At 49.9% G+C, this 19,333-nt stretch overlaps 1 protein-coding gene across 3 annotated transcripts in view; it reads left to right on the forward strand.

Annotated features, from left to right (window-relative positions):
• The first annotated feature begins 5,303 nt into the window (after positions 1-5,303).
• LOC138468309 (zinc finger protein 318-like) overlaps positions 5,304-19,333 on the forward strand; it is a 295,350-nt gene continuing 281,320 nt past the window's right edge. For all 3 annotated transcript variants that reach the window (XR_011268240.1, XM_069608803.1, XM_069608804.1), the window contains exon 1: positions 5,304-5,462. Coding sequence is in view for 2 of the 3 variants with exons in the window: in XM_069608803.1 (XP_069464904.1) it covers positions 5,319-5,462 (144 nt within the window). In the remaining variant the exon portion in view is untranslated. The remainder of the gene's footprint in view (positions 5,463-19,333) is intronic.

Below are 19,333 nucleotides of genomic sequence, written 5' to 3' on the forward strand. Positions count from 1 at the left end.
TGAACAACTGTGGAAGGTGCGTGAGAAACTGTCCTTCTCGACGTCGGGCCTGCTGCTTCGGGGCGACCGGATTGTAGTTCCCCAATCCAAGGTCGGTGAGGTGATCGCGCTGGCACAGCGGGGCCACCAAGGGGCTGCCAAGACTAAGGCCCGCCTCCGGATGAAGGTGTGGTTCCCCGAGCTGGAACGCAAGGTGGACGAGTTTGTGGCGGCCTGTGTCTGGTGTCAAGCAGCGTCGCCCCTACAGCGGGAACCGGTCATCGAGGCAATGCCGAGAGGGACCCATCCGTGGGAGGTGGTTCATGCCGATTTTGGGTCCACCACCATGGGCACCCACTTCCTGGTCCTGGTGGACGAGTACTTCCGCTACCCTGAGGTGGAGTTCGTCGAGTCCGTGGCGTTTGAACACGTGGTGGTGGCGGTGGAGAAAGTGTTTGCAGCTCACGGATTCCCGCACACGCTGTGTTCGGACAATGGGGCGCCTTTTCAGGGTGAACGATTTGCGGAGCTGATGGTGAGCTGCGGGGTGGTGCACCGGAAGATCATGCCCCTGTGGCCTCGAGCGAATGGGGAGGCAGAACGCCTGATGAGAACCCTCAATAAGACGTTTAGAATTGCCCAAGGCCAGGGGCAGTCCCTACACAGGGCCCTGTACCAGTTCTTGAGAGTGTACCACACCATGCCACATGCGTCCACGGGAGTGGCCTCGGCAGAAGCAATGTTCAGGAGATGCCCGCGAGGGCTATTGCCGGAGGTCGGAGAACGGGAACCTGCGGTCATTGATGATCAACGGGTCGAGATGGACCGGCAAGCAAGGACGGACCAGGAAAACGTGCGGAGGGGGCTTCGCCCCCAACAGCTGGAGCCGGGCGATGAGGTACTCATTCGCAATCGGCACCCGCATGGGAAACTCTCCTTGCCATATGAGCCTGAGCCGCTGGATGTCGTGGCCGTCCGGGGCTCCATGGTGACGGCGTCGGATGGACGGTCGGAAGTGACGAGGAACGTGAGTTTCTTTAAAAAGATCAGAGACCACAGGACTGACCCACCTCCTGATCCGGACCTGGAAGGAGCCCTGGAGCCCGAGGGAGATCCACCCTGCATGCCGGAGTCTCCGATGCGAAGTCCGCAGGCGGACTGATCACCCGTGCCGGAGGCGAGCAGGAGGTACCCCCAGAGGGCTGGGCGAGGGAAACCGGCTCGCCTCACCGATTATGTGCTGGGACAATTGGCTGAGGATCCAGAGGGTGAGAAAGCATAGTTAAGGGGACCCGGGTGGATGCTAATAAATGGGTGTTCCTGGGACATAGTTTGTGTGAGTTGTTTGTGTTGTCCCGTTATTATCATGACTTGTTTCCATTTGCAATGTTTTACAGTGTGCAGTGAAGAGTTAATGAGGATTGTTGGTTCTCCCCGAAAAAGGAGGAGTGTGGCGCTGCCCGATGACGGGCGCGCACGCGGCGGCGTGACGTTGCACGCCATCGCGTGCAGTTTAAATAAACGGGGCGAAAAAAGCCCGAACCAAGACAGACGTGTCGGTACATGTTCTTGGGGCCGGGGCTTGTGGCGAAGCGCGCGGGGGGCGCCAGTCACCCTCAACACCCCCTGCCTAGGTACGTCTGCTGGAGGCCCGAGCATGTGGCGGGGTGCCCCTCAGCCGCGGCCTGCCTGGCCTTGGTGCCCTCAGGCCAGGACTTAACATTGGCGACGAGGAGTGAGGGCCCATGTGCCCGCACTGTCTAGCGGCGTGCTCGCCTGGTCGTGGCTGTCCGGCGTCTCCTGCTGGCCCCTGTGAGGGGTCTGCAGTGGGTGCAGGTGAGAAGGGGTGGTGGATCTGGGCCCCCCTGCAAGAAGGAAGAAGATGCCCAGCAGCCTCTGCCGTGTGATGGGGGGGCGTACAGTAGGTGGCGTCTGCCGCGCAGAAGGGGAGGTGGATCTGAGCCCCCCCCCACCGTGAAGAAATAAGATGCCCAGCGGCCGCTTTGGCAAGAAGAGTTGGGCAGCCCCCCACCCCTGCAGAGTAGAAATGGTGAGGCGTGCTGCCCCCCTCTGGCATCCGCGCCAGCTGCGCCGCCAGCCCCCGAGATCCCGGGCTGCCAGCCAGTAGACGTGTGTTGCTCCGGACTGGAGCAAAGAAGATGGTGGCTGTGCGGCCTGATGCAATGGCTGCAAGGAAAGTGGCACGAGCAGCGTTATGGAAATCGGCGCTGCAGCGCTCCCGCTCTGCGGAGGAAAGAAAAAAGTGAAATGGGAAATGCTCCGGATCGGAGCGACGAAAGAAAGACTCCGGGCCGCCTGACGGTGAAAAAAATAATGTGCAGCCCTCTGACGCAAGGGACGGGCCCTCATGAGGCCTGGCCCCTTGGCGGTGAGTGTTCTGTGCTCCGAGATCATAGCTAAAATAAAAGTGAAAAGGGAGGCGTGACCACGCACATTCACTGTTTGCACTCTTCCTGTTGGGAAAGTTGCAGCACGACATCAGCCGCAATTTGAAAAGGGAAGAGAAGGCATAATATTCATATGGGCCTTGACGATCCCGGGCCTCCAGCAGTGAATAATGGAGGGGTCCATGTTAGACCTGTCATCCTGCCACATTGGTTATTGGGAAAGAAGGAAGAACTGGTCTGACACATTGGGTTGCAGCTCTCATGAGTGCTTGTGCGCCCTCCTAGGCCTGTGACCCAGACACCCTGTCACCACTGTCCACCCCTGCCAGCCGTCCCAGTGGGAAGTGTAAGGATTGGCCTGTCGTCCCGTCACCAGTACCCTGCCACTGGTGGCCACCAATGTATATGGACGAGGCTGATTTGGCCCCTGGGCCTCCGCAGGTGCGGCTTTGCCGGCCCCTTGACTGTGGTGTGACCTTCCTGAACTGACACTGGCGAAGGTACAAACTGGTTTCCCGCCACTCCATGAGTGCATACGATGGGCACCATAGACATCCCCATAAAGGCTGGGAGCCTGCAAACCTGGACTTGCTTAAAATGGCCCAGTCAATGGGCAATGTTAAGTTGTGAACATCTGTATGTGTGGACGTGCTATATGTGGTACCAGGAACTCTCATTGGTGTCATTCAGTGGCTTTCGAGATCACTCACCCAGGATAATAAAGGTCCTTTGATAATGTGGTGAAATCCCAATGTGCCACGAACCCTGAATATGGGTATATGCTAAATGCAGATTGTATGTGTAACTGTCACAATGTAGATGTATGTGGTTTATGTTCGCACCTACTGCCATAGGTTTTGAGGTTGCGATGTAATGAGTTTAGATGTCTAGTGAAGTCTGTCATTTGTTTGTTCCTTATGGATAAAGAGGAGTGTAGTGTGTCAACACCCTGGGAGCATGGTATCTCCCAGGGCTCGTGCTCATGTCTCGTGGCAGTGACCACGTGACGGGATTTTCAATAAAAAGGATGAGCGGCCTCCCGCTCATTAGTCTTGTGAGTAACTGAACAGGGTGTCCTGTGTCGTTATTGCCAGCGCCATGCTGGCGCTGCACAGCTGGCTGAGGGCCTCCCCTGCAGGGCCCTCCACAAGGACAGTGCCCCTGCTGGGCAACACTGTCCTTCCTGGCTGTTACCCCTGCCTGTAGAGCCCCTGTCGGGCAACTCTACATGTGTGCTCTGTAGAGCCCCTGCTGGGCAACTCTGCTTGTGGATGCCGGTGCCCCTGCTGTGCAACGCCGGCGCTAAGAGCCCGTGTGCTCATGGGCTGGCAGGGTGCTCTCTGCCAAGGTATGTCTGTTGGGTGCCCCCAGCATGCAGCGGGGTGTCCCCCAGCCGCGGTCCGCCTGGCCCGGGTGCCCCCAGGCCTGGAGATAACAGCGTGGCAGCACATTATATGCGGCCTGCAGTGCGCGCGGTTCCATATGGTGTCATTTGTGCCCCCTGGTCCCCATCCACTTTTTTGGTAACGTTAGTGGTAGATGACATTTAAACACATACTCAGCACACAAAAAAATAGCAGGGCCATTGTACATGCAGGACTCTCATCTGTTAGAGCTCTGTCCAGGCCCTGTGGGACAAAATATATGCAAACATCCAAATGTGCATATGTGTTGACAACATACGTGACTTCACAGAAAGAGCACTGCAAAAATCATCACCAGTCTTTGCTACTTTGAGACACCAAGGGAAGTGACATTACAATAATTTGCCATGAATTAATAGAGTGCCAAATAACTTTGTGGTGTGAAATGTACGAATGGCACTATTATTATTATATGGGTAGTAGCTCTATAGCTATTAAAACCATGAGTGAGGATTTATTTCTAACAGCTTATAACATAATGATATAATAATAGAAGCTATGAACTGATCACTTACAGGGACTCCAGATAAGGCACTGTGAGATTAAATGATTTGCTCCAGATCACACAATTTGATTAGCGAGTGAAATAAAACACTGAGATTAAATGATTTGCCCAGGATCACACTTTGGTTAGGGAGTGAAAATGAGATGTGGGCAATTTAAGCAGTTGACCACATATCTTTCAAGGTTTACTTGATATACATATTTATTAAGGCTTTGCATGTAGAAATGCCTTGGAAAAAACATATACAACATAAAAAACGAGCTTCTCACAATAAACTAACCTTACACTTTATAACTTGTCATAGAACTATGTTGAGAAAAAGGAGTATGACTTTAGCTGTATTTTCCCCATCTTGCATGAAAGATGACAGCAGCACCAGGCAAACTAATGCCAGACAAAACATTCTCACTTGACTTTGAAAATGATTTCAAACACAGCATGCTACACTGCCCCTTCGAATTAATCCCAATTCACATGTCTCAAGGGACAGAACCCTGGCCCCTATTGATGTCTAATGGCTGCCATTGTAATGCTCTGTTGACACAGTGACAGAGCGGTGTGTGGAGATGCTGCACACCCTGGGAGGGCTTCTCTTCTGCCCTGAGCTTCAACTATCACACGGACGTGTGAGCACAGGGCAGAAAAGGATTTGATTTGGCCAGGGGTTCAATGCAAAGTTGCGACTTTTGGCGTCCCGCAGGGGGTGCCTGCAAATCGCGGGTCAAAACCCATCAATGCGGGAAGCCCCGCAAAATACGGGACAGTTGGCCACCCAAGCAATATCAAGTACTGCGGTACTGGAAACGGTGACACGAAGACCTCTGGTAACCGAATGCTCTAGTATCGTTCTGTAGCATTAGCTAAACTGCTGCTTCTATTCCACACGTCAATTAGACACTGACATAGAATAAAGATGCAAATAAAGAAAAAAAGGCGCTTGTTGATAGTAGGCTTGGGCGTCCCGGCGCATAGTGTGACGTCACCTCTGCGCGACATCTGCGCATGCGCTCTCCGGACCGGCCGCTGCCTGGCGCGCAGTTGTGGGTCGAGTTGCCACTTTATTCCAGCCTTGGGAACATGTCTCGGCCCTTGAGCATCGCCGAGCTGCACAGCCGGACCCAACGGACGAAGGCCAACCTCCTGCGGGTAAAGAGCGCGGGAGGGGCGGCGCCAACCATCTCGGCATTGTGGGGAGGAGGTGACAGCACACGTGATGAACTGTGGAGGGAGACGAACACGGGCATGTGTGTCATAGCTCAGAGCACCTGGCAGAAGTCTGGGGAGTGGCTGACGGGTCTTCGCAGCAGGCACTTGTTTTGGCAGAAGTCTGGCGGGGTGGCTGACAGGTCTTCGCAGGATGGCGCACCAGGCACTTGTTTTGGCAGAAGTCTGGGGGTGGCTGACGGGTCTTCGCAGCAGGCGGGTCTTCGCAACAGGCACTTGTTTTGGCAGAAGTCTGGGGGTGGCTGACGGGTCTTCGCAGCAGGCACTTGTTTTGGCAGAAGTCTGGGGGGTGGCTGACGGGTCTTCGCAGCAGGCACTTGTTTTGGCAGAAGTCTGGGAGGTGGCTGACGCGTCTTCGCAGCAGGGCGCACCAGGCACTTGTTTTGGCAGAAGTCTGGGGGGTGGCTGACAGGTCTTCGCAGGATGGCGCACCAGGCACTTGTTTTAGCAGAAGTCTGGGGGTGGCTGACGGGTCTTCGCAAGATGCCGCAGCAGGCACTTGTTTTGGCAGAAGTCTGGGGGGTGGCTGACGGGTCTTCGCAGCAGGCACTTGTTTTGGCAGAAGTCTGGGAGGTGGCTGACAGGTCTTCGCAGGATGGCGCACCAGGTATTTGTTTTGGCAGAAGTCTGGGAGGTGGCTCACGGGTCTTCGCAGGATGGCGCACCAGACACTTGTTTTGGCAGAAGTCTGGGGGGTGGCTGACAGGTCTTCGCAGGATGGCGCACCAGGTATTTGTTTTGGCAGAAGTCTGGGAGGTGGCTGACGGGTCTTCGCAGGATGGCGCACCAGGCACTTGTTTTGGCAGAAGTCTGGGGGGTGGCTGACAGGTCTTCGCAGGATGGCGCACCAGGCACTTGTTTTGGCAGAAGTCTGGGGGGTGGCTGACGGGTCTTCACAGGATGGATCACCAGGCACTTGTTTTGGCAGAAGTCTGGGGGGTGGCTGACAGGTCTTCGCAGGATGGCGCACCAGGCACTTGTTTTGGCAGAAGTCTGGGGGGTGGCTGATAGGTCTTCACAGGATGGCGCACCAGGCACTTGTTTTGGCAGAAGTCTGGGGGGTGGCTGACGGGTCTTCGCAGCAGGCACTTGTTTTGGCAGAAGTCTGGGAGGTGGCTGACGGGTCTTCGCAGCAGGGCGCACCAGGCACTTGTTTTGGCAGAAGTCTGGGGGGTGGCTGACAGGTCTTCGCAGGATGGCGCACCAGGCACTTGTTTTAGCAGAAGTCTGGGGGGGTGGCTGACAGGTCTTCGCAGGATGGCGCACCAGGCACTTGTTTTGGCAGAAGTCTGGGGGGTGGCTGACAGGTCTTCACAGGATGGCGCAGCAGGCACTTGTTTTGGCAGAAGTCTGGGGGGTGGCTGACGGGTCTTCGCAGGAGGCACTTGTTTTGGCAGAAGTCTGGGAGGTGGCTGACGCGTCTTCGCAGCAGGGCGCACCAGGCACTTGTTTTGGCAGAAGTCTGGGGGGTGGCTGACAGGTCTTTGCAGGATGGCGAACCAGGCACTTGTTTTAGCAGAAGTCTGGGTGGTGGCTGACGGGTCTTCGCAGCAGGCGGGTCTTCGCAACAGGCACTTGTTTTGGCAGAAGTCTGGGGGTGGCTGACGGGTCTTCGCAGCAGGCACTTGTTTTGGCAGAAGTCTGGGGGGTGGCTGACGGGTCTTCGCAGCAGGCACTTGTTTTGGCAGAAGTCTGGGGGGTGGCTGACGGGTCTTCGCAGCAGGCACTTGTTTTGGCAGAAGTCTGGGGGGTGGCTGACGGGTCTTCGCAGCAGGGCGCACCAGGCACTTGTTTTGGCAGAAGTCTGGGTGGTGGCTGACGGGTCTTCGCAGCAGGCGGGTCTTCGCACCAGGCACTTGTTTTGGCAGAAGTCTGGGGGGTGGCTGACCGGTCTTCGCAGGATGGCGCACCAGGCACTTGTTTTAGCAGAAGTCTGGGTGGTGGCTGCCGGCTCTTCGCAGCAGGCACTTATTCTGGCAGAAGTCTGGGTGGTGGCTGATGGGTCTTCGCAGCAGGGTGCAAAAGGCACTTGTTCTGACAGAAGTCTGGGAGGTGGCTGACGGGTCTTCGCAGCAGGCACTTGTTTTGGCAGAAGTCTGGGTGGTGGCTGATGGCTCTTCGCAGCAGGGTGCCCCAGGCACTTGTTCTGACAGAAGTCTGGGAGGTGGGTGACGGGTCTTCGCAGCAGGGCGCAGCAGGCACTTGTTTTGGCAGAAGTCTGGGGGGTGGCTGACAGGTCTTCGCAGCAGGGTGCAGAGGCACTTGTTTTGGCAGAAGTCTGGGAGGTGGCTGATGGGGTCTTTGCAGGATGGCGCACCAGGCACTTGTTTTGGCAGAAGTCTGGGAGGTGGCTGACGGGTCTTCGCAGGATGGCGCACCAGGCACTTGTTTTGGCAGAAGTCTGGGGGGTGGCTGACGGGTCTTCGCAGGATGGCGCACCAGGCACTTGTTTTGGCAGAAGTCTGGGAGGTGGCTGACGGGTCTTCGCAGGATGGCGCACCAGGCACTTGTTTTGGCAGAAGTCTGTGGGGTGGCTGACAGGTCTTCGCAGGATGGCGCACCAGGCACTTGTTTTGGCAGAAGTCTGGGGGGTGGCTGATAGGTCTTCGCAGGATGGCGCACCAGGCACTTGTTTTGGCAGAAGTCTGGGGGGTGGCTGACAGGTCTTCGCAGGATGGCGCACCAGGCACTTGTTTTGGCAGAAGTCTGGGGGGTGGCTGACAGGTCTTCACAGGATGGCGCACCAGGCACTTGTTTTGGCAGAAGTCTGGGGGGTGGCTGACGGGTCTTCGCAGCAGGGCGCAGCAGGCACTTGTTTTGGCAGAAGTCTGGGTGGTGGCTGATGGCTCTTCGCAGCAGGGTGCACCAGGCACTTGTTCTGACAGAAGTCTGGGAGGTGGCTGACGGGTCTTCGCAGCAGGGCGCAGCAGGCACTTGTTTTGGCAGAAGTCTGGGTGGTGGCTGACCGGTCTTCGCAGGATGGCGCACCAGGCACTTGTTTTGGCAGAAGTCTGGGGGGTGGCTGACGGGTCTTTGCAGGATGGTGCACCAGGCACTTGTTTTGGCAGAAGTCTGGGAGGTGGCTGACGGGGTCTTCGCAGGATGGCGCACCAGGCACTTGTTTTGGCAGAAGTCTGGGTGGTGGCTGACCGGTCTTCGCAGGATGGCGCAGCAGGCACTTGTTTTGGCAGAAGTCTGGGAGGTGGCTGACGGGTCTTCGCAGGATGGCGCAGCAGGCACTTGTTTTGGCAGAAGTCTGGGGGGTGGCCGACAGGTTTTCACAGCAGGCACTTGTTTTGGCAGATGTCTGGGGGGTGGCTGACAGGTCCTCACAGCAGGCACTTGTTTTGGCAGAAGTCTGGGTGGTGGTTGATGGGTCTCCGCAGCAGGGTGCACCAGGCACTTGTTCTGGCAGAAGTCTGGGAGGTTGTCTGACGTGTCTTCGCAGCAGGGCGCACCAGCACTTGTTCTGGGAGGTGGCTGACGGGTCTTCGCAGCAGGGTGCACCAGCACTTGTTCTGGGAGGTGGCTGACGGGTCTTCGCAGCAGAGCGCACCAGGCACTTGTTCTGGGAGGTGGCCGATCGCAGCAGGGCCCACCAATCACTTGTTTTAGCAGAAGTCTGGATGGTGGCTGGCGGGTCTTCGCAGCAGGGCGCACCAGACATTTTTTCTGGGTAGAGTGGAGACTGACAGGGATGTGCAACGTTGCTTGCCTCCCCCATCTCAGGTGGGAGAGGGAAGTGGGATATATAACCTGTCTGTGTGCCCCAGATCATGTGCGGAAAGTGGTGACAGCTGACAGATCCAGGGATCAAAACAAATAGTTGATTAGTCCTAAGCAGCTCCTGGGTATAGGGCACCCACCAGCATGTTGAGGAGGAGCTGGTAAAAAGCGACGCATCTTAACGTGATTCATAAACAATTGCACCTTTTCCACTTAGTAGAGTAATACGGTAATTGAAGTTGTCGACATGTTCTGTTTTTGAGTGCTTAGGTGAACATTTAAAATGTAATGTAAAAATAAACGCATTATCATAAAGTGAAATAGCTGTCTGTTATGCCTACGGTCGACACTAGACTTTGAGGTATCGTTAATTCATGAAGTATATAAGGTCTTTGGTTAATCTGATTGCATAATTTAAAACAACAATCACAGTTTGAATTGGTGTTTTGCTGTGACTATCCCGGAATCGGGTGCTCTGTCCCCCTTTCTCAAGATTATTGTTCCATTGGAAAATGCAGTGGTTTCGGTTTTTGGTAGTAGGTCTTCATAGCTGGCAGGCAGGAATGCACACTCTCACCAAGAATAAATGCTGTGCTTTACAAATTAAGATAGTGGTCGCTTGTAATAAATTATTCATAATGTGTTTATTTCACCAGTGTTGGGGAGAATGCTCAGAAAGGTGCTGTTCTACCTATGAGACCCCCAGTTCTTTTTGCTGGACTTTAGGACCTTTAATTTCTAATCTGTAGAGAGTGAGACCCATTTCCCACTCATTTTTTTTTCTTCTATGATTTGGACTCTGTTTCTTTTGACTTTGGAGTCTGACAAACTCCATAGGCATCATCTTTACATTGTGACACACTGCACCTTCAGTGCAGATGCACAGGGAAATGTCTTAGATATCCCAAAGGTTTAAATATCTTCTCTTGGTGAAATTACTGTTTCCAAGAGCAGTGAAGTGAAATTGACTTTACTTACATTTGTAACTTTCCAGACCTGGCACACACTATCTTACCATATGGTGCTGTAGGGGGTTACTTAGTATCCCCTTTGCCTAGTGTCTCGTGTAACATTTTTTTATGTTACCCCTTATACAATTAATGGCTGGTGGCAGTGGTTTAATTTTGACTACCATTGTGTGTTTTTACCGCGGACTGCGTTCGTAGCTGCAGTAAGGAACCCAGTGGTGCCCATTTTGTCAAAATGGCCCTGGTCTTCCTTTTTTTAATTTTATTTAATTTTTTAATGCCATTTCTTGTTGGAAAGGTCCTTCTTGAGATTTATCTGCGCGCCAAACCAGGCTTGGTCCCTTTGCCTTTGGCGGGATTCACGAGTGAAGCCCGCCTCTGGCTCCATGATGTCTGGCAGGGGCAGGAAGTGAGGGAGGTGCCGAAACTCCCTGTGCTTAATCCCCTTGGTTACAGGAATGCACCCAAAGGTGATTGGCCGGCTGGCTGTCCTTGGAGGACAGCCACCCTGCTGGGTGACTGACATCTAAGCTGGAATGAATGGGAGAAACCTGCATAAAAGGCATGGCTTTTTGGCTTGGAAGGCAGAGTCGACCACTGGACGAAGGAATCTGAAGAAGAACTTGGAAGAGACGCCTGCTGCAACTCCTGGACCGTTGGTTTGCCCAGTGAAGCCCTGCTGCTGTGCTGAAGCTCCAAATTCACCTTGACTAGAGAAGCCCTGCAAGGACGACTTCTCCCCTTGGGTTGGTGGGACCAATCAACCCCAAAGTGAACTCGCCTGGACATCCTCTCGGAGCTGGCTGTACTTCTGCTGCTGGAACTGAAGTGCCAGGGAGAGGAACACCAGATCGAGTGCATCGCTTTTAAGTCGGACCCGAGCGCCAGGAAGTTCTAATCCTTTACACCCAAACTCCATATTGCTCTAAATGTACCAGTGATAAATCAATGTCCAGTGTCCTAGCTATTTAAGTCACCTGAGGGTGTAGGAAGTGTCTGTGTCCCATCCCCAATGGGTATCATCTGATTTAGAGAAACAGTGTGTTTTGAAGTGCATTTTAATTGTTAAATGTTTTGCTCCCTTCTGACGAAGGCTTATAGAACTGACTGTTAATTTAAGAATTTAAATTTCTTTTAATTTGGTTTATACAAACCTTTAAAAGAGGCCTACAAATAAAACAAAAGATAAATGGAAATTCCAGCATGTGACATTTTAGTTGCAATCTTCCCCCATCACATCTCCAGTTTGTGATTCATCAAGTTCCAAGAAAAGAAAAAAATAATAAACAACAAAATCCGAAACCTCCTTCGAGTTTTTGTTCCAAGAAAGCTAGTGCCAAGTGAGTTCTTCAGTCAAGTCTGCTGCATGTAATGGACAGTAAGTCTCTTAGGTCCTCTAAAAAGAACATTAAGGCATAATTTATTTTTTTGTTGTGCCCACTAAACATCAATTGCCACCATTCATCACTGCTAAGAGTTTGATGGCTTTCAATGATAGAGACCAGTCGTTTTGTCCTTTGTGATTGAATGGCAGTGCAAAACAGGCCCAGATGTTTTAGGGTTTCCTCATGTTGGCTACAAAGTCTACATTTTAGGTCTTGGTTACGATTTTTGGACCAAATGCTCAATCTTTCCTTGGTTTTGAAAGCATTTAGTCGAAATTCGCAGAAATGTAGTTCTGTGATGAGGAGTTGGAAAGTACTCTACAATACTCTTACATACATTGAATCTTCTTGCTTCACATGGGATATCCTTCATTATTCTTTGGCTTGCCCTTTGCTCTTCAGTTTTGATCTAGTCAAGCCTCCAAAGTTTGTTTTTGACTGAGTCATGATTGCTTTGTAAGGTTAGGCAGTCGGTTTCCAAGTTGTTTAATATGCTTTCACAACGTTTTGACCACAAAGATAGTAGAGAGCCAGTGTTGCCGTTTTCTGGTTGGTGTAAGATTGCAAATTGGGGAGCAGAATCCTGCATTGTGATTTTACGCTATAGGGCTAATGTGTTCCAGCAAATTCGTGCATTGAGGGATAAGAGCCCTAGTTCGTATCGAATGCACACAGTTGCCGTCCCTTTGGAATTTGCAGAACTTTTGACCAAAATATATTTCCAGCGTCGCCCAAAGTTCATGTGCACAGCCCAATGCACACTCGGCTCCAAATAATAGGGCCGGGACTGCTTTTTGATTGTAGAAGTTTAGTACTGGCCGCAATGAAAATTTGCCCTATTTTTGGTTGATAATGGAGGCTTGACATGTTTGCTGTCGGCACTTCGTTTTTGCTTTTTCAGCCCAGGGACTCGTCAATGTGAGCGCTGATCTGCATCCCCAAATATCTAGTGTTGGTCACAATGTTGAGAGTTTCAGTTCCTAGTCGCCATTTAAACTGTTTCCCTTTTGGTTCTGGATTTGGATTTCAGATTATGTAAAACCAGAATTTCACATTTGTTTTTGTTGAAGCAGAGACCATTGACTTTTGCGTATGTTTCTACAGCTTCCTGCTTTCGTTTAAGGCCAATCGAAGTGGCATCCAAAAGAATAGGGTCATCGGCATATAACGGCCAACTCACATGGCTTCCATGTATTTTTGATGGAAATGAGCACACGTTCTCAAAGATCTGACCAATGTTAGATATGAACATGTTGAAAATAATGGATGCCAATGGACAACCCTGCCTGGGTTTTGTTTGGTGGTGTAGTTTGTGAGCCCATTAGGCCCGGTGCCCTAAAAGAGCTCACCATATTTATGTCTAGAATATCACATTTCTTGAATTATAGGTTCCAGCGTGGCAGAGTTGGTAATTCAGGCTAGTCAGAAAGTCCTTTTTTGCTATAAAGTTTGCTGTAATGTTTTATCCAGTCTGCCTCGGATACTGTGTTGGTCTGGAGCACAGCTTGTGTTGCGCTTTCATTGTTGATTATTTTCCAGAAGTCACTGAAATGTTTGTTATTTAGTTTTTCCATCATGAGTTCTGAATCATTTGGTAACATGATCACCTGATGTGATTTTATCCAGTTTTTGTATTTTTGTTTCACAAGTCTCTTTTTGTTTGCATACTCAACGCAGTCGTCGGCATGCAGCTTTCTTAACTCTTGTCGCATCGTTCTCTTCCGCATGGAAATTTCAAGGTCGAATATGTGTTTAGATGTGAATTTGCGCTGTTTTAGCCCTTGGTTCTTCTCCGTAAATTGAGTTAGCAGAGTTCCGTATTCGACCTCAGATTGTTGATCGCAGAATTTCTTTGTGATGAAGTTTTTATTTCAGAGTCATTAAGGTAAAGCCTCCCCCTGCTGGATGCCACATTGACATTCCAATGCCTTAGGGTGTTCTTTTGTTTTGCATCCGTGTTAAGTCATCTTTATCATTTTTTGGTCACTGTGCAGTCCATCTAGGACTTGCATTAGAACAACTTGAGTGTGTATCCGGATACAAAAAAGTAATCCAAGACTGAGCACTGACCCATGCGACTCCAGTGTGCTGTGCTGGTATGTCACCTTTGATGTTACCATTTAACATGTGGATTTTTCATAGGTCCATTTTAAGACACCATCAAGCTTATCAAGTTTGGTTTCCTTTGGGTTGAAGCAATTTATGTTTGTCGCCACAAATGATGAGTCCTGTTTCACTCGATTCTTCATAGACTTTGTCAATTATGGCGGAAACCTGATCAATAAAGGTTATTAGACCAGCTGCCGCACGATGCCAGTATACATTTATGACACACATGGAGCCTTGGCTTTGGTTGAGGATCTCGGCCACTTGTATGTACGGAGATGCATTCGTAGATTTAATGATGCGAAGGCCTGATGTTTTCTGGACAAGTGTGAGGAGACCAGCCATAGGTCTGCCTTTTGAGATTGCCTATTACTGGACTGAATGCAATCCCAAATTCTTCAGACCATGGCGTCTCCAAAAGCTAAGTTTCCTGTAGGCACATTATGTCAATGTCCCCTAGCCAATTGTTTTGGAATAGGTGCTTGAAGCCTCTTGTGTTCCAGGATCCAATCTTGATCGTGGGCTCCCCTGTTGAGTGTTCGCATTATGCTGTAGTTGTTTTCAGAGTTTTGATTATCGGTGCATCAGCCAGCCAGTGCCAGTCTTCAATTTTTTGTTCTGTGCTCTCGGTATCGTCTGAAGCCTGGTCAATGGTTCTTGCGCTTGTTTCGCATCCAAATGTTTACTTAATTTGCTGTATGTTAGTCCAGTCGTTTGGGGTGCCAATACGTTCACTTTCCAGTCATTCGATGGTTTCTGTTGGCTCTTTAGGCTTATTTGATGTGGAGATTGTGGTAACTTTATGACTGATCACTGAGCCGCTTTTAGGGCTTTGACTTTGGTTCTTTTTTGAGTCCAGACTGTGTGGAGAGAGACCTAAGTTTAGCAAAGTAGTTTACATACGGGAGAGAACACAGCTAGAGAACACAGAAGTCCTGTCTAGATGTGACGCAAGCCAATATTCACAGTTTGAACTACTTGTGGCAATGTGTAACATTCACAATCCTGTCTGGTGCTTAAGCTAGTTAGTTTTGACATCGTGGCCTGAAGGGTTTTGAGGGTAAGTACAGTGGTAGGGCTCACAGAGTACAGTGATTGCTTTACTCCCCACCTGTGCCACACCTACCTGGGTAGTCGCTGCTGGTTGATGGCTGGCCACTGGCTTCCCCTGCTGACGCCTGCAGACCACCTTGGAGCCGCCAATATAGGAGCCGCCCTTTTCCTCAGGGCCTTAGCCGCAGGGGCTGCACGGGCAGAGGGCTGCCCTGGGAGGGGCTTGAAATGTGGGAGTTATCCAATCCTGGGAACAGATCTTCACGTCTCTATGCGATCCGCCCTGCTGCATGCGGGACGCGGTCGGAAGCACTTTCATTTTCGTATCCACTGCTGTCTTAAATATTTCCATCTCAGCAGTGGGTTTCTCTCCAGCTTTTGCCCCCGGATGCCACAGGTGCTCATCTGCTTTTGGGGGGCTGCTTGCTTGCTGGGTGGGGGGGGGGCGTACAGTGTGGGCTTGTTCTACTTTTACCGGTCCTGTAGCGGGAGGTCTACGCCGATGCGATTTCATCACTGTGCCTCCTGGTTGCTCATCCGTGAGACCCTTTTTCTAACTTGCCTTCTGTCGGATCAAGAATTATCACAGATCTATGCTAGCCTGATGCAGGGAAAGTTAGATCTGTACCTGCGATACACGCGCTAACAAAATGCCTACAACCACTATTGGACACCCCTGTAGGTAAACCGTGTAAAGTATTCCCCAAATATATATGTTGGTTCTCTGGGAATGGTGTAGGTTATGCCCTTCATATGATCTTGTGTTGTGACAAGGTTCTGGGAGCAGGTGATGCAACAATTTGACTTGGTGGTGGATCACCACATCCTACCTCAACCTTGCTTTTTGTCGTAGGGCTGATTCCTCTGTTTCGGCAAGTCTCATTGACCCAGAAATGGCTACGAAGGGCATGGTTAGTTGCCAAGAATCTTATTCTTTAGCAATAGCCAGCAAGTACAAAGCCAGATGGTCCTCATATTGTGATTGTTCTTTCCCCGGGCATCTTTAGACTGGTACCCCACCACTGTCTATTCATGTGTGTTTTGTGCAAGATTTGCTCTATGGGGGCGAGAGAGATGGGTGGGGCAACATGCATTGGTTATGAGTCCTTATGGTTGTTGGTTCACTAGTTTTGCTGAAAGTGTAATATTTTACTAGCCCCAATAAATTGTGATGGTTCCTTAACTTACCAAAAAAATATTCTTTTGAAATTGGCACATCCCTCTCATTAACACAATGCCCATGATGTACAGGTCCATATCCTGGCCTTGTCCTCTGTTGCTCACGACGGGACAGCCTCCTCCTGCCATGCAACACTGGGAAGAATTCCTGTACCAAGCATGTGGTTAAAGACTCCTCTTCGGTGGATTGTGCCCTTAAGTGGGGCATGTTATAAAGTGGTTAAGAAATTGCTGCTTTTGGGTATCACAGCTCATTCTACAAGGTGTTAAGACGATCACATCTGCTCTGAAGCATGGGTTTAGGAATCTTTTAGACAGTTTTTGCAAATGGCTCAGCAGAGTATAGGATTCTACAAAAGGCTGAACGAACAGTGGAGAGCTGCAAACCCCAGTTAGCGTACAATGGTTGTAGTGACACCTAATGTCAAAGATCCAGGACCAAGGTGCATAAATACAATTCTAACGCTCACCCGATATCCACGGGGACGCCACTCAGCCCGACTGGATCAGATGTGATCTCGAACCCCTCCCTTGGACTCTGTTCGGTCGAGGATCAGGCCTGACCTACAGGAATTTCGGGTTTAATCTTACTGTCTCTTGTTGCTTGGATCCCACCTCCCTTGTGGACCCAACTTTCCCCTTAGTTCTCCCCTCACCTTGCTTTCTTGTATGATGCGCTCTCCGTCCTGCCTCTCGGTGCAGGGGTGCGTTGTTGGTGTGGGCTCGCCGCGACCTAGTTGCTTCACTGGTGCGGGCCCTAAGAGTCCAGACCTGCTGTGACTCCAGTTCGTCAAGGTAAGTTTGCTGGTTTTTGCAGTTTGTCCTTTTCTTTCCAATTGCCCCAGTTAATGTCTCTCCTCCTTTCTCTAGGTGCAGGAAGAGCTCATTAGTGATGTCGTGCTGCTTAGTGGCTAAACACGAGATGGTAAGTGAAAGTGCAATGCGCAGCGCTAACTGCCTTTTCTTGTGCTGAACTGTCTTTCTCTCTTTCTTGCAGGCCACTGCAATGTCCCAGAATAGATGCTGGCTGAGAAAATAGTGAGCGGCGAGTAATGCGCAGCACGCAGCGCCTTCTTAACATTTTCGTGTGCTAATCTGTGTTTCCTCTCTTTTGCAGGTCGTTGTTGTGGCCCGGAATGGATGTTGACCAAGAACGATTAGAACCTAGGTAAGCGTGTGATTGATTGATTTAGCTATTTTCGAAATTGGAATATAAACTGTTACTAATGCTGTTTCGTTCTCTTCTTCTCAGGTTGCGGCGTTTTCGAAGATCGATGGGACGTCGCGGAGATGCTGTGTTCTCTGGACCAAAAGAGCGATGGATGGCGAGCAGGATTCACTCATAGGTAAGTGTTATACTGATGGTGTTCTTGTTCTTTCAGGTACGCGGCTCCGGGAATGCAGGCGAAGATCCGAGCATAAAGCGTCACGCTGCAGAGCGCAGAGTAACACGAAGCGTGATTCTCTGCCCGGGCGTGGCTTAAATAGCCCCCAGGTATCCCCAGGCCTGACCACACCTAAAACACTAGACCGCATAGCACGGTTCATTGAACTGAGCTATGCTGGGGCATCCATGTTGTACAAAAGTCCATTGCCAAGTCCAATTCTCAAGTTTTCCTTACTTTATATATGAGCCTGGAGCCAAAGTCGCCAGGAATGACTCCAGGAGAGTCTTGGATGAGATGGCAAGGCATTTAAGGCCATGGTGGAGGGGCGTGGCTTAGACCCAATGCCTTGCCTATTAGGGCCAGGTGCAGGGGTCATGACAACAATATGGGTGAAGATGTTGAAAAGGCGTAAAGTCTGTCAAGTTGAGAACAAGGCAATTGCCAGAAAGGGAACTGTAGTGCATGTACAATAATAGAAAGGTGCAAATGTACTGTGAATTGAAATGTGGTAGAGAGCACAGAGCAAGTAAGCAAGAGATTAGAAGATAGAATTGGTTGTTAATTCTGAAAATGTTTTGTATAGAATCATTTTTGCTAACTCTATTGCAAAAACTTTGAAAGTATTTTTGTTGCAGTAGTAGCCATTCCAGGGATTCGAGACCATCTCTGTGTGGTATAGATGAAGTCTTTGAACTCCAGTGTTAAGGACTATCTTTCGCACCGAAGACCAACTCAAGCTTGTTTAATAGAGTTAGCACTTTTTTATTTTTATTTTTTTAGATTTAACCACCAATTCTGTCATCAGATCTCGGGCACTTCAATGGGCTCAGCAATGGCACAAGCCTATGCCAACATCTTCATGTTCCATTACGAATCAGAACACATCCTTTATCATCCCAAGATGGTCAAACAAATTGGCCCTATGGAAAAGGTTTATAGACAACATTTTTTGAATTTGGAAAGACCCAAAAGAAGAACTATTAGATTTACTCGATTTATCTGAATAGCCGGAATACAATTTACCCTGGAAGTGGGCAACCCATCGGTACAAGATACTATATACAACAATTTTTCGCAAACCAACCGATGTAAACAGTTCACACTACACTAGTCGCCACCCACAACACTTAAAGAACAATTTACCGCTAAGTCCACTCCTGAGAATTCGTAGAATTATTTCGGATCAAACTTACAATACAGCTGTAGAAGATCAAATTCAAAGATGGAGGCTTCCCGGATAATGTTCTCACTGATGCGGTTATGAAGCGTCGAACCAAGAACAGAGAAAATCTACTTATTCCACCCACGAGATCGAAAGAAGATCCACCTCTCATTTATCTGTTGAAATATTTGCAACAAAGCATGCAGATATCAAGGATTTTACAGGAAAACAGGAAAATTATTACTAGATTGGACCCTCAACTCAGTAAACTGTTTCCAAAACCACCATTAATGGTGTACACAAGAGGAAGGAATTTCAGAGACTCCTTAATAAAATCAGAGAGTTGAGACAAACAAGCAACTGTTCATGAAAAAACAGAAAAAGTCACATTCCATTGTTGCCATTGCAATAATGTACAGAAGGGTGACACTATCAGACATCTGTACACAGGACAAAAAAATCACACTACATGATTTTGCAAAGTGTGACTGCAAATTTGTCATCTGCGGACTGATATGCCCTTGTGGCCAATATTATGTAGGTCTAACTACCAGAAAAATGAAAGATCGACTTACAGAACACAGGTCAAACATAAGAACTAAAAATGAGAAATCACCTGTATATAGACATTTCGAGGCAAAACATCACTCCACCTCACAACTCACATTTGTAGTCTTTGAAACTATTTCTAGACCAAAAGGTGGGAACATGCAGAACATGATGGCACGCAGAGAGGTGTTTTGGGTCCATAAATTGGACTTACTTGAACCCTGCAGGATGAATGAAGAATTTTCTCTAACTCCTTTCCTGTAAATCCCTAAACATT

This window comes from Ambystoma mexicanum, chromosome 4q (genome assembly GCF_040938575.1).
Source record: "Ambystoma mexicanum isolate Mex_15411 chromosome 4q, UKY_AmexF1_1, whole genome shotgun sequence".
In the NCBI taxonomy this organism is placed as follows: Eukaryota; Metazoa; Chordata; class Amphibia; order Caudata; family Ambystomatidae; genus Ambystoma; species Ambystoma mexicanum.